Source organism: Lepus europaeus, chromosome 7 (assembly GCF_033115175.1).
Source record: "Lepus europaeus isolate LE1 chromosome 7, mLepTim1.pri, whole genome shotgun sequence".
Classification (NCBI taxonomy): Eukaryota; Metazoa; Chordata; class Mammalia; order Lagomorpha; family Leporidae; genus Lepus; species Lepus europaeus.
In genome coordinates this window covers 113,382,443-113,395,964 of record NC_084833.1, presented here as the reverse complement: position 1 = coordinate 113,395,964, position 13,522 = coordinate 113,382,443, and the positions used below count along the sequence as shown (strand labels likewise).

Here is a 13,522-nt window from a genome sequence, read left to right as displayed (position 1 = left end):
CCAGACTTTGGTGGGGGTCTAGCTTTTCTGGACCAGAGGCAGTTAGATAAGATATAATAAAAACTTGCAACATAACTATGAGACAGTCATTATGTGAATGGAACAGGCACAGTTCCAGACATCAACCCCCACACAACCCCAGATATCTCCTACTCATCGCCTTCCTGTCTCCTCCACCTTTACCCTTTTTTCTGAATAAAGATTTTATAGACCCTTCTTCCCATTTAAAATTACTTTATGATCACTTTCTTCTTTCTTTGTTTTGACTTTGAAACAAAATTATTCTCATTATTTTCAAAATAGCAGCTCTTGTCACCAGTTGTGTATCACTTTTGGTAGAAACCACGCTTCTACTCTCCTCCCTTACCCTGTGTACATGGCAATTTGAATGTGACTTCAGCCAATTCAAACTCAGAGTGGTGGTCTTTTTTTTTTTTCTTTTAAGATTACTTGAAAGGTAGAGTTAGAGAGAGCAAGAGAGAGAGAGTGAGAGCAAGAGCGAGTGCGAGAGAGAGACAGGGAGAGACAGGCCTTCTGTCGGCTGGTTCACTCCCCAAAAGGCCACAGCTGCCAGGTCTGGACCAGGCTGAAGCCAGCAGCCTGGAACTCCACCAGGTCTTTCACATGGTGTCAGGGGCCCAAGCACTGGGACCATCTTCTGCTGCCTTTTCAGGTGCATTAGGGAGCTGGATTGGAAGTTGAACAGTTGGGACTCCAACCATCACTCGTGTGGGATGCTGGTGTCACTGGAGGTGGTCCAATCTGCTGTGCCACATCATAGGCCCCGAGAGTGTTCTTGAATGCTCCTTGTTTGCCATCCATTGTGTGAGGTGTTAGGAATTACAGCCTATCAGCAAGACCTGGGCCTTGTACAAGTTTATAAGCTCTGGGCCTTAGCTTTATGATATTTAATGATAATATGTTGGTTACTTATGGAAGCCTGGAAGTATAAATTTTCCTTGAAAGGAAACTATCCAATGTGATGACAGTAGTTCAGGGACTGCTGGAACTGAGTCTGGAACGAGACTGCCTGGCTCTGACACGTCTTGACCTGTGGCATTTTGACCACGAGATACTTTTTTCCTTCCTAGTTTAAGTATTAGATGAATTAGCCCCATGTAAATTCTTGCACATGCCAGATAATGTTAGTATTTTTCACTGTGAGAGAAATCAGGAAATCTGGAGAGACAGGTGATCTGTGAGGAAAGATGAATTGGCTTCATAGAAGTGTTGGATTTGGGGGCCGGCGCTGTGGCATAGAGGGTAAAGCCACTGTCTCTGATGCTCTGCCATCACTGTGCTTCTTGATGTTATCTCAGATTAAGAAAGCAGAAGGAATTTCATTTGAGTATGGAGTGTGCTGGTGCCCCCATGTGTCCAGTATGTGGTAGTGCAGTCAAATAAATTGCTGCAGGAATTCTCAGCAAACTGCCATTTTGAAAACAACTCCCCTTGGCTCGTGAGGCTGTTAATTGAATTTCTCTGTGCTGAGCTTCAGCCTGGTACTTAACCAGAGACTCCTTCTGGCGGCTTTGTGTCTGTGTTCCATATTGTGACCCTGCTGGTGAACACGCTTCTCCTTCCAGTCTCCTGGGTGTTGCGTGGAAGGCGTGGGGTGACTCACTGGCTCTTTTTTGTTCTAGTTGCTAGTTTTCATGAGATTCCACTGGGTAGGTTCAGCACCTTGTATCGTTTCATGGTAAAGCTGGTTTGCATAGGATGATTCCAATGAGAGAGCTGGAAATGTCCTCTTAGTTCCGTATCATAGCCAAGGCTGCTTTCTGCTATCATTGCGACCTGCTCCATGGTTTCCAGATGGTTTTCTAGTCTTTCTAGAGTTAAGTGGAGAAGCAGAAAGTGTCCTCCATTTAAGCTTTATTTGGCCACTTTTGTAGGGATGATGTCAGGTGTTTCTTAGGCTATATGAGTAGTAAAACCATCTGTGATGCAGCTCCTCTGGTGGGGCTGAACTTTTAGAAATGGAGTCAAAAGCAGCATGGTTGATGGCCCAGACCTTCCCAATTTGTGATCTGACTTACTGCTAGATCATGATTTAGAAAAGAGAGATATAGGCCGGCGCCGTGGCTTAACAGGCTAATCCTCCGCCTTGCAGCGCCGGCACACCGGGTTCTAGTCCCGGTCGGGGCGCCGGATTCTATCCCGGTTGCCCCTCTTCCAGGCCAGCTCTCTGCTATGGCCCGGGAGTGCAGTGGAGGATGGCCCAAGTGCTTGGGCCCTGCACCCCATGGGAGACCAGGAGAGGCACCTGGCTCCTGCCTTCGGATCAGCGAGATGTGCCGGCCGCAGCGGCCATTGGAGGGTGAACCAACAGCAAAAAGGAAGACCTTTCTCTCTGTCTCTCTCTCACTATCCACTCTGCCTGTCAAAAAAAAAAAAAAAAAGAAGAAAAGAGAGATATAGGTTGGTGACTCAGTGGCTGGAACTAGAGCTAAGAATAAGGTGCTTTATAAATCAAAGAACAGGGTGATGTAAACATCAAAAAAGTAAGGAAGAAATAGTGGGACTTCATGCATCACAGCAATACTAAAGAATTTTTCTGGGGAGCTGGCACTGTGTGGTACAGTGGGTAAAGCTGCCACCTGTAATGCTGGCATCCCATTTGGATGCCATCTTGGGTCCTGGCTGCTCGACTTCCAATCCAGCTTCTGGCTAATGCATCTGGGAAAGCAATGGAGGATGGCCCACACTGCACCCACATGGGAGACATGTAAGAAGCTTCTGGCTCCGAGCTTGGGACCAGCCTAGCTCTGGCTATTGTGGTCATTTAGGGAGTAAACCAGTGAATGGAAGATCTCTCTCTCTCTCTCTTTCTCTCTTTCTCTTCCTGTAACTCTGACTTATAAATAAATAAATAAATATTAAAAAAAAAACAACTAATTTTTCTGGAAGTCTCTGTCCTTTCCAGGAGTAGGAATGAATTAACTTTGAATCTAGAGGAAATCAGCCCAGTCCGCTATGGTGTCTGACCACTTCTCACTACTTGACTGTTCCTACATGATTCTAAGCCACTGCCATTCCTCCCTTGAATTGTTATCTCTTTAGGATGTTCTCACCGTGTCCAAGTGGTGCTCAGACTGAAGCTCCAGTGGGGTGCCCCCATGTGGCTGAGGTCAATAAGGCCATGTATGACCCCACCTCCTAATTCTCTCTTTCTGCTTCAGCCACACTGACTGCCTGCTTTTCTTTTTTGTAAGCACAACAGGAATATTCCCATCTCAGGGAATATTACCATTTTCTTTTCCTTCTGCCTGGAAAGCTGTTGACTTGACTTTACAGTAATGCTTAACATTCGTTATTGTGTATGTAGCAGCTTAAAATGACACCTCACACACTAGTAACCCCAGTTTGTATGGGTGAGGAGCCTGGGCGTGCAGGGTTCAGTGCGGTCCTCTGCCATGGCACAGAGCTGGGGTCTCATTTGAGGCTGAGTTCTCACAGCTCACGTCACTGTTGGCAGAATCCCTTTTCTTGAGGCCGGAGAACTCATGGCAGCTTCCTTTTTGAAGACCAGCAGGTGAGTGTCTGACCTTCTGACCCTCATCCCAGGGGCTCACCTGACCAGGTCAGGCTCACCACAGTCCTTTTCCTTTTGGGGATCTTGAAGGCAACTGAGTGGGGACCTTACTTAGATCAGCAAAGTGCCTTCATCTTTGCCACCTGACAGAAGATAATAACAGGAATGATTTTTCATTGCCTTTGCAATAGCCTATTGGTTGTAAGCAAGTTATAACCTGCTCCCGCAAAAAGGGGAGGGTATTTGAAGAGGGTGTGAGGCATTGTGGGTCATCTTAGAATTTTGTCTCACACATCATAAATTTTCATAGCTGCTTCTCATGGGCCTTCCCACTTCCTTCCCTGATCTATTTTTCTCTAATCTGCTGACTTTCCCACAGGAAAGTAATTTACTTTTTTACCTTTTTTATTGGTTTGCTGTCCCCACTAGAATGTAAGCATGGGAAGGAATTTCTGTATTTCGTTCCCTGCTCCGGCTCCTGGGCCAGTGTTCGGTGACTGACACCGAGTGGGTAAACATCTGTTAGAAGACTGAATGGATAGATGGTACATGAGCTGTTGGTCCTGCAGAGGCAGCATCGTTTCCCAAATACTCTACTACCACTTGCTGCAATACCCCCAGTTCCAAGCGGATGACTCAGATTCTACAGATTCCTAGTGCGTCGGTCAGTTTGTCTTATTTCTGACCATACCATTTCTTTTTTTTTTTTTTTTTTTTGACAGGCAGAGTGGACAGTGAGAGAGAGAGAGAGACAGAGAGAAAGATCTTCCTTTGCCATTGGTTCACCCTCCAATGGCCACTGCAGCCGGCGCGCCGTGCTGATCCAAAGCCAGGAGCCAGGTGCTTATCCTGGTCTCCCATGCGGGTGCAGGGCCCAAGCACTTGGGCCATCCTCCACTGCACTCCCGGGCCATAGCAGAGAGCTGGCCTGAAAGAGGGGCAACTAGGACAGAATCCGGCGCCCCGACCGGGACTAGAACCTGGTGTGCTGGCGCCGCTAGGCGGAGGATTAGCCTGTTGAGCCATGGTGCTGGCCTTCTTTTACTTATTTCTAACCTCTAGTTTAGGCCTGTGTTTTTGTGTGTCCAGTTATCATGGTAGTCTCTGTCTACTTAAGTCCCTGCCCCCTTTTTTTGGGCCAGAGCCATTTGTGTGATCACTGGATTAATCTTTTGTATAGGTCCATTGTGTCACATCAGTAATTTCATGGGCTTTCTTATTATTGGGTTGAGATTCATGTAACCTGAAATTTACCATTTTGAGGTGTTCAGTTCAGTGGTATTTTAGTATATTTGCAAGGCTGTACAACTGTCATCCCTACAGTGGTTCCCTGTTGCTCACAGAATCAAGTAGAAATTCTGTGTCCAGACAGTCTGCTGTCTTTCCAACCATATGTTTCCCAGAAAAAAATCCCCCCCGTTTGTCTGGATTGCTCTCTCTCTCAAGGCAGCCATCCTCCTTCCTACCTTCGCACCTTATAGAGGTCTGCCAGGTGAAGTAAGAGCAATCCTATGTGTGTGTGTGTGTGTGTGTGTGTTTTACAGATTCAGAGGCCATGTTTTCCTGTAATAATCTTTGTTCTAAATGTATAGCACTTGCTGTGTGTACTAACAATCTTATGTTTAATCCATACTCTTTTATTCTGTTTATAATTTCTTGTTTTTATTTTTTATTTCTTATGTGCAGGTCTGTCCCCCAAACAAAGCTGTAAAGTAGCTGCACCAGTTAGCCACAACTATATAACAAACCACCACAGTTCCCCATGACACAAAATAACCTTTTTGATTACAACTCAGGTGTCTGGGGATCTGGGCACTTGGTGCTGTTGGTTCCACTGTGCTTTTTTAGAGCTCTCTGCATCAGCAGGAGCCTCTGCTCCCTCCACTTGGGGCTTGGCCTGAGTGGATTAGACAGACAGCTCTAGTGGTACGTATGAGTATAGAGCTGCTAGATAAGGTCTCTTGAGGCCTCGGTCGGAATTGACACAGCTTGACTTCTGCTTCCATCAGTTGGCCCTAGCACACCACATGGCTGAGCTCAGAATCAAGGGGAAGGGAAATAGACTCATCCTCTTCCCGGCAGGAACAGCAAAGCTGCGTGGCAAGAGGGTGAAAGAAGACTTGGGATCCTTGCAGCTTGCCACACACTCCAGGGCAGATTCTCTGCTTCCCTCTGGTGCTTTCTCCTCTCTTGTATGCAGATCTATCAGTAGCCTATTTTGTGACAAACTATCTCAAAACGTTTTATTTGCTGACTTTCCGGGTTGACTGTCAGGGCCCAGCTGGGATGGTTCAGCGGCGCTCTTTATAATGTGAGCCAGGGTTGCTCTCGTGGCTGTGACTGGAACTAGAAAAGCTAGAGTTCTCTTGACTGGCCCCTCAATGGGGATTGCTGGGACCTGAGAGCCTCTCTATGATCTTTCCATTTCCAAGACCTCTCTCCAGCTGAGTAGTTGGACTGTTTTTACATGGCCAGCGCAGGGTTCCAAGAGAGTGAAAGCAGAAGGCGGGGTCTCTGATGGCAGAGCCTCAGAAGATGCACAGCATCCATTCTGCCGCAGTCTCTTGGTTGGAACACATCTCGGGGCTGGCCCAGATTCAGTGGGAGGAGAAACAGAGCTCGCTTCTTGTTGAGAGGTGTGGCAAAGCTGGGTCGTGAAAGGGGGCACGGGAGGAGAGGGGTTGTTGCTCCATTTTTGGGAAGACACTGCTACAATAGTAAGGAGCTCAGTGAACACTTGTTGAGTGAGCCTTTGAACAAACAGTGAAGCAGAAGCAGTGTGTAGGTAAAAGAGACTCCAGTGCATGGTTCTGATATAACGATGTCTTCCTTCCTAGTTGTCTTCATATTTGGCTCCGCCCAGTCCCGATGAGGGATTTCCCCACATCCGTTGGCATCAAACAGCAGACTTTGGGTATGTCCCCAACGTAAAGATGCCCAACACCTTCATGGCTGTGGCCATGGATCTTGGTGACAGGGACTCACCCTTTGGCAGGTATGGTTGCTGTGTGGGCTTTGCTTGAACAGTGCACGTTGTTTGTAGTTCTTCACTCTGTGTTCACTTGTGAGGGGACAGTTTGGGTCAAGTCTTGGAGCTTAGAAACACAATGTCAGTCATTTCCCCTGGGCTCTGCTATATCATCAAAAAGCTCCTCAACAGCTCAGTGTCTTGATATAACAAAAATTTATTTCTTGCTCCTATCTCATATCCAGAGAAGACCCGCAGAGACTTTGCCAGACCAGAACAACAGGGGCTCCAAGTTGATTTGTGCTCCCCGAGTCACCCTGAAGTCTCATGCTGACAATTAAGCACTTTTAAGCCGCTTCTACTCATACTGCATTGGGCAAACCACATCACACAGCCGTGGATTGCTTTAGTGAGAGCAGGAAATGGAATCTTGCATGTACTCAGAGGAGGAGGGGTGGAGTGTTTCTGAACAGTTCCCGTGAATACCACATACTGGCTGTGGAGTACAGGAGGTTTCAAATATGAAATGCAGCCTGACATGTAATGTCTGGATTCTAATAGGAGCTTTGACAATATTTGTTAAATGAACAAATAAAAGCTGGAACCAAATTATGAAGAGCTGATTCAGATGAAGCATGACTTTTTGTGATGGGAATAGTCTGAGTTAGCGCTCCTACATTGATTCCAACGTCTTTTTTCCCACCCACAGTCCCTCCTTCCACTTATTCCTTTCTTCCATGCCACCTATTGTTTACAGGGCCCACTCCATAGACGGCCCAGAGCCCTATTCCCGCTACTATTCACCATTTCTTTTAAGCTGATAGTTCAGTGGATCTTATTCTTGCTTTCTTAAAGGATGCTTTGTGTAATACGTTTTCTAAAATGTGGATACTGTTGAGCTCAAACCCTCAGTTCTCTGCCTTCTCTGCCTTGCAGTGTCCATCCTCGTGATAAGCAGACTGTGGCCTATCGGCTGCACTTGGGTGCCCGGGCTGTGGTTTATGGTGAGAAGAATTTGATTTTTCAAGGACCGCTACCTGAGAAGATTGAACTCTTGGCTCGCCAGGAGCTGATCAACATCACATATCACCAGCAAATCCAGTTGCAGAGGCAGGACAATAAGATATTTCAGGTGAGACTAGCAGGAAAGTAGGGGTTCAGGATTCCTTCCTGCCGAGGCCCCTCCTTTTCATCACAGCATTCTATTGCTTGCTTGGTGGGGCTGAGCTTTTCTCAGAAGGGCAAAGCAGCAGCTCTTGATGCATTAGCTTCGAGGCGGTTCTGACCGCACCATCAGGGGCGGGGAAAGAAGCCATATTAAAATGCTGCTCCTGTTGTGCCCTCCCCGGGCCGAACAACCAGCTTTGCTCGTGGAAGGGCCTGCAGTTTGCTTTGTAGTGATCCAGTCAAAGACCTTCACTCCAGAATGTTTCCCTCATCCTTGGTGTCTTTTCCTCTGACACTGAGCTCAGTTCTGACATTCTTTGAGCTTAATGTCTTGAGATGGTTACGTTTAGTGATTTGTAGCTTAGTGTGAATTAATGTAGTGAGGCTGCTTTGTCCTGACATCTAGCTAGGATCTTCCTGCTAGGGAATGGGGGCTACTGATTAAAGAGGTTGTTTAGGTGTCTTCTTTAGCTGAGGGTGTGGGGCGGAGGAGTTCCTAGAGGATCGAATGCATGAGTGTCTTTGGGAATCTTGAGGCCTGTAGACTGGGTGGGTGGGTGGGTGTGCAACGAGGGCCCTGCAGGGGATGAAAGCATATTACAGATAAACAAGGCGCTGACCTAGAGCTGCAAGTTTTCCAGAATCCTCACCACAACGTCTCCCTCAGATGCTTGGTCGGTGCTGGAGGTCCACTTGGCTTCTTTCCACACTGGGTTTGATATCAATTTAGAGACTCCCACGATCTCTCTGGATTCCTACTTCTCTGCAGTCAGTTGCTGGCATGGCCCCAGAATCGGAGTTGGGGTCAGACTTTAACCTTTTGCATTTAGATGATTTGTGTCAATTGGGATTGCCGTCTGCTGGCCCTTCTTCATCCCGCGGCTCCTCTGGGAGTGCCGGGGTGCAGCAGCAGCAGGGGCAGCTTTGTTCACCCTTTAGTAGGAGGGGTCACTGGGAAAGTGTTGGGGAGCCTTCCCTCAATGCTCTATGACTGTGCTTCCTGTGCCCCCCCACCAGTACGTTAGTGTTCTATTTATTCATATTATTCATTTGTCTAATCACATTATCAACCTGGAGTCAGGTTTGTCCCAGGTAAATGAGTCCTTGGGAGGGTCCTTCCCTCCCTTCCAGTGTGTCTAAAAGAGCAGCCTCTGAGCTGACCGTCCTTGTTTTCTGACTCTCTTTATCAGATCTCATGTTGCAGTAACCATCAATGCAAGTGGCTTCCAGCTCCCATGAGCACGTTTTCCACCCGGACTCTGACCCTGAACACCAAACCTTGTCGTGACTCCGTGGCTGCTGTTCGCTATGCCTGGGACACGTGGCCTTGTGAATATAAGCAGTGTCCCATTTACCACCCCAGCAGTACCCTGCCGGCGCCTCCCTTCATTGCTTTCATTAATGGACGTTAGAACAAGGTTGCCCAAGGATAGATGCAGTGTGATCAGAGCTTGGAGATAAGGGTGGGTCCTTTAGATTTTTGGCATGCAGTTCAGACAATGACATTGTTGCTTTTAAAGGAAATTAATAGAAAACCTCATCGAATAGCTTTAAACTGGCAATGAGCTGGGTTGTTCTGTGGCTGCTTCTATGCTGAGATGAGCCTGGGCTGGTAGGCAATCTGAGATGCTTTTGTGCCCTAGTTAGTCTAAGAGTCTGTATTGAACTACAAACAAACTGGATCTCAATGTCATTCACTTCCCTTATATTACTGGAAGTGAAATGTCTAACATTTATGCCCGTTTTCTTCCAGAAGTGTGGAATCTCAGGGTTGGAAGAGATTTTTAAAGGCCATAGAGGCCAGCTAGTGTTTGTTTTCTTTCCAGAACCTCTGACGAGTTGTTACTGAACCTCTGTATGAAGTTTCCATTTTAAACTTCCTAACATTTTTTCCTAATGTGGAGCTGAAATCTTCCTCCTGTGAAATTTCCCTACTATATGACAGTTTTTCAGATAATTGCAGACTTATTTTTGATTTTCTTCAATCCAAAACCATTTCTGTTCCTTTAGTCTCAATAGTGATAACGTAAATGTTTAAAGCAAACAAGCCAGAGCCCTGTGCAGGCATTTTGGGAGGTGCTGAGGGGCTGTCTGAAGGAACAGAGAAGGCACCAGGTGGTAGGAGCCAAGTGCAGGCACTCAGGCTACCAATAGCAGGAGGGGTGGTGGAATCATGGGCTTAGGCCAACATGGAAGTAGAGATAACTGAGGCAAAGGGGTCGTTTACAGTCAAATAGGAACCTGTGAGTCTTTAAAGGTAAATGATTTAAGGGTAATCCAGATGGAAGAAAAATACAAAGCTGAAAGTAAAGCCACAGGGCCAGCACTGTGCCATAGCAGGTAAAGCACCCTCTGCAGTGCCAGCATCCCATATGGGCACCTGTTCGAGACCCGGCTGCTCCACTTCCAATCCAGCTCTCTGCTATGGCCTGGGAAAGCAGTAGAAGATGGCCCAAGTCCTTGGACCCCTGCGCCCTGCATGGGAGACCCGGAAGAAGCTCCTGGCTCCTGGCTTCGGATTGGCGCAGCTCCAGCCATTGCAGCCAATTGGGGAGTGAACCAGTGGATGGAAGACCTCTCTGCCTCTGTAACTCTGCCTTTCAAATAGATAAGCACCTGAGCCCCTGCGTGCACATCTGAGACCTGAATGGAGTTTCAGGCTTCTTGCTTTTTCCTGGCACAGCTCTGGCCATTGTGGCCACTTGGGGAGTGAACCAGCAGACAGAAGATTGATCTCTCTCTTTCAAATAAATAAATCTTTTCAAAAGGAAGTTGGAAATAAAAGTATTATAATTAGTGATGAATATATATTTGTCTTTGAAGCATGGGAAAAATGAAAGACTGTAATCTGTGGTTTGCTTTCACTCTTGTAATGTGAAAAATGATAACTAAGGCAATATCACTCTCTCTGTATATCTTCCAAGGGGTTCTGGTGTATCTCTGAACAACAGAAATAGCTTCTTCAGTGCCAAGGTAGAACAAAAACGCCCCCTCCAGAAGTGATGTACTCTGCAAGGATCATTGGCTCCTCTGAAGACTTCCTAGCAATGAGCTTTCAAGGCCCACACTTTGATCATGCACCCATCTGGCCCCAGGGAACCACAAACCTAGTAACGGACTCCTGAGAAAAAGTAAATTCCTCTGTCCACTCAGCCTTGCCCATGGGCTGTTCACTTTGAAGGCAGCTAGAAGTAGTCAAGAACTCTAAGCCAGGCTCCTTTAACCCCCACCCCTCCAAGCACACTCAGTGAAAAGAATTCAGTTAGATAGTGGATAACATTAACAAAGCCATGTGTAAATTTATTTAGTGATTCAATAATGTAAAAAACTATGGGAATTCAGTGTATTTCTTCAAATGAAAAGAACTTGGAACTGAAAATGAAATTTATAATCACTGTACCAGAGCTGGACACTAAAGAAAAATATAGGCAAGTAAAAAAAAAAATCACCCACAAATTAACCAGAATCACTTTTGGAAGTCGATTGCTTTGGGTTATATAATTTTCTATACTATAGTATGTTGCTTTGTACCTTTTTGTCTATTTTATCTAAAATTTCCTATGTAAATAGAATATAGATTTAGTGTTTTGCTTGTGGAAAGTCCCACACCTTATTTAACCAGTATCCTATTGATGGGTATGTTGGTTCTTCATTTGTTTTTTGTTACAAATTTCCACAATTAAGTTGTGAGACTGTTACATGCAAACATTATACCACACTTATCCAGTTATTTCTGAGCAGCTTAATGAATGCATATATTTAAAGATACCTACAGCTTAACCCTCCCAAAGATTTAACAGTATACATTCCTGCCAACACATTCAAAGTCCCTTTCTCCTCTCACCCTCATTGACATCAACTGTCAAACTAAAATCCTTTCAATTTGTTAGATGAAAGTTATACTTAAGGCAGTGTCTGTCATGACAGTTTTTAAAAACCATGACCCACAGAAAAAATATTTCACATTATTTTGTGTATCACTATATATGTGTAGGTGTGCATGTGATGTTTATATTGACATACACACTGTAATTCAGATCAGCTTCAACCTTTTGATGCATTCCAACATGTTCTAATTTTTTTTTAAAGATTTATTTATTTATTTGAAAGTCAGAGTTACACAGAGAGAGAAGGAGCGGTAGAGAGAGAGAGAGAGGTCTTCCATCCACTGGTTCACTCCCCAACTGGCCGCACTAGCCAGAGCTACACCAATCTGAAGCCAGGAGCCAGGAGTTTCTTCTGGATCTCCCACGCTGGTGCAGGGGCCCAAGGACTTGGGCCATCTTCTACTGCTTTCCCAGGCCACAGCAGAGAGCTGGATTGGAAGTGGAACAGCTGAGTCTCAAACCGGTGGCCATATGGGATGCAGGCATTACAGGTGGTGGCTTTACCTGCTACACCACAGCGCCAGCCCCTTATCTATTTTTTTTTAAAGATTTATTTATTTATTTGAAAGTTGGAGTTACACACAGAGAAGGAGTGGCAGAGGCAGAGAGGTTTTCCAGCCACTGGTTCACTCCCCAATTGGCTGCAAAGGCCGGAGCTGTGCTGATCCGAAGCCAGGAGCCAGGAGCTTCTTCCAGGCCTCCCACATGCATGCAGGAGCCCAAGGACTTGGGCCATCTATGCTTTCCCAGGCCACAAGCAGAGAGCTGAATTGGAAATGGAGCAACCAGGACACCAACCGGCGTCCATATGGGATGCCAGCAATACTGGCAGTGGCTTTACCCATTATGCCATAGCGCTGACCCCTTATTTGGTTTTAAAAGGTGTTAAGTCTTGACTCCTTAAGTTTATGAATAACTAACGAGATTTGCAGTCTGAAAAACAACTTGAGGAAACTTACACCAATTTATTTAAAAATTTAACTTCTACATGAGGCTTTTTCTAAATATGTTTTACTAAAGTCGTGATAAGATGGGAAGCTATTTGTTATATGATAAAAGCACTTATCATAGGCCGGCGCCACGGCTCACTAGGCTAATCCTCCGCCTTGCGGCGCCGGCACACCGGGTTCTAGTCCCGGTCGGGGCATTGGATTCTGTCCCGGTTGCTCCTCTTCCAGGCCAGCTCTCTGCTGTGGCCAGGGAGTGCAGTGGAGGATGGCCCAAGTGCTTGGGCCCTGCACCCCATGGGAGACCAGGATAAGCACCTGGCTCCTGCCATCGGAACAGCGCGGTGCACCGGCCGCAGCGCGCCTACCGCGGCGGCCATTGGAGGGTGAACCAACGGCAAAAGGAAGACCTTTCTCTCTGTCTTTCTCTACTGTCCACTCTGCCTGTCAAAAAAAAAAAAAAAAAAAAAAAAGCACTTATCATTTCTGTGTGAGTGCCAATATGCTCAAGCAACTGATGTAGGGAACACAGTTAAAACACTAAGACATTCACAGCTTTGCATAATCCCCTTCCCACCCTCGGTTGGCTTTTAGCCCAACTTTATTGTTTTTCTTTTACACTGTAGGATTTATACAAGCATATAAAAAGATTATAATAAAGTCATTAAAGCAATGCCAGCAGTTCATTGTGGCCAATGCACTGTGCTCTAACACTGCTAATATCCTTTCCCTCTGTTGGCTGGATTTATCACCATTAAGATGCTATTCTTACCAGTGTTTGCACATCAACCATTTCATTCTCACTACCCTGTCCCCATTCTTGAACTTCTTATTTTTTTGTCTCCTGTTATTCCAGCCAACCTTGTGTCTCTTGTTTCTGGGGACCTAGGGCATCCAGTAAGGTAGTGTGGAGTTACACTGACTGTGATTAGATGAGGCAATACACCTCCACCTTAATGCTATAAGCAGAGTCTAAAAAATTCAATAGTAACTCCATGGCTAATGAAATGATATGGCT

At 46.0% G+C, this 13,522-nt stretch overlaps 1 protein-coding gene across 1 annotated transcript in view; it reads left to right on the top strand.

Annotated features, from left to right (window-relative positions):
- SIAE (sialic acid acetylesterase) overlaps window positions 1–11,376 on the top strand; it is a 39,504-nt gene extending 28,128 nt beyond the window's left edge. Inside the window, exons 8-10 of the mRNA XM_062197247.1 lie at window positions 6,373–6,530; window positions 7,440–7,635; window positions 8,861–11,376. Coding sequence (XP_062053231.1) covers window positions 6,373–6,530; window positions 7,440–7,635; window positions 8,861–9,082 — 576 coding nt within the window. The 3' untranslated portion in view covers window positions 9,083–11,376. The remainder of the gene's footprint in view (window positions 1–6,372; window positions 6,531–7,439; window positions 7,636–8,860) is intronic.
- The last annotated feature ends 2,146 nt before the right edge of the window (window positions 11,377–13,522 follow it).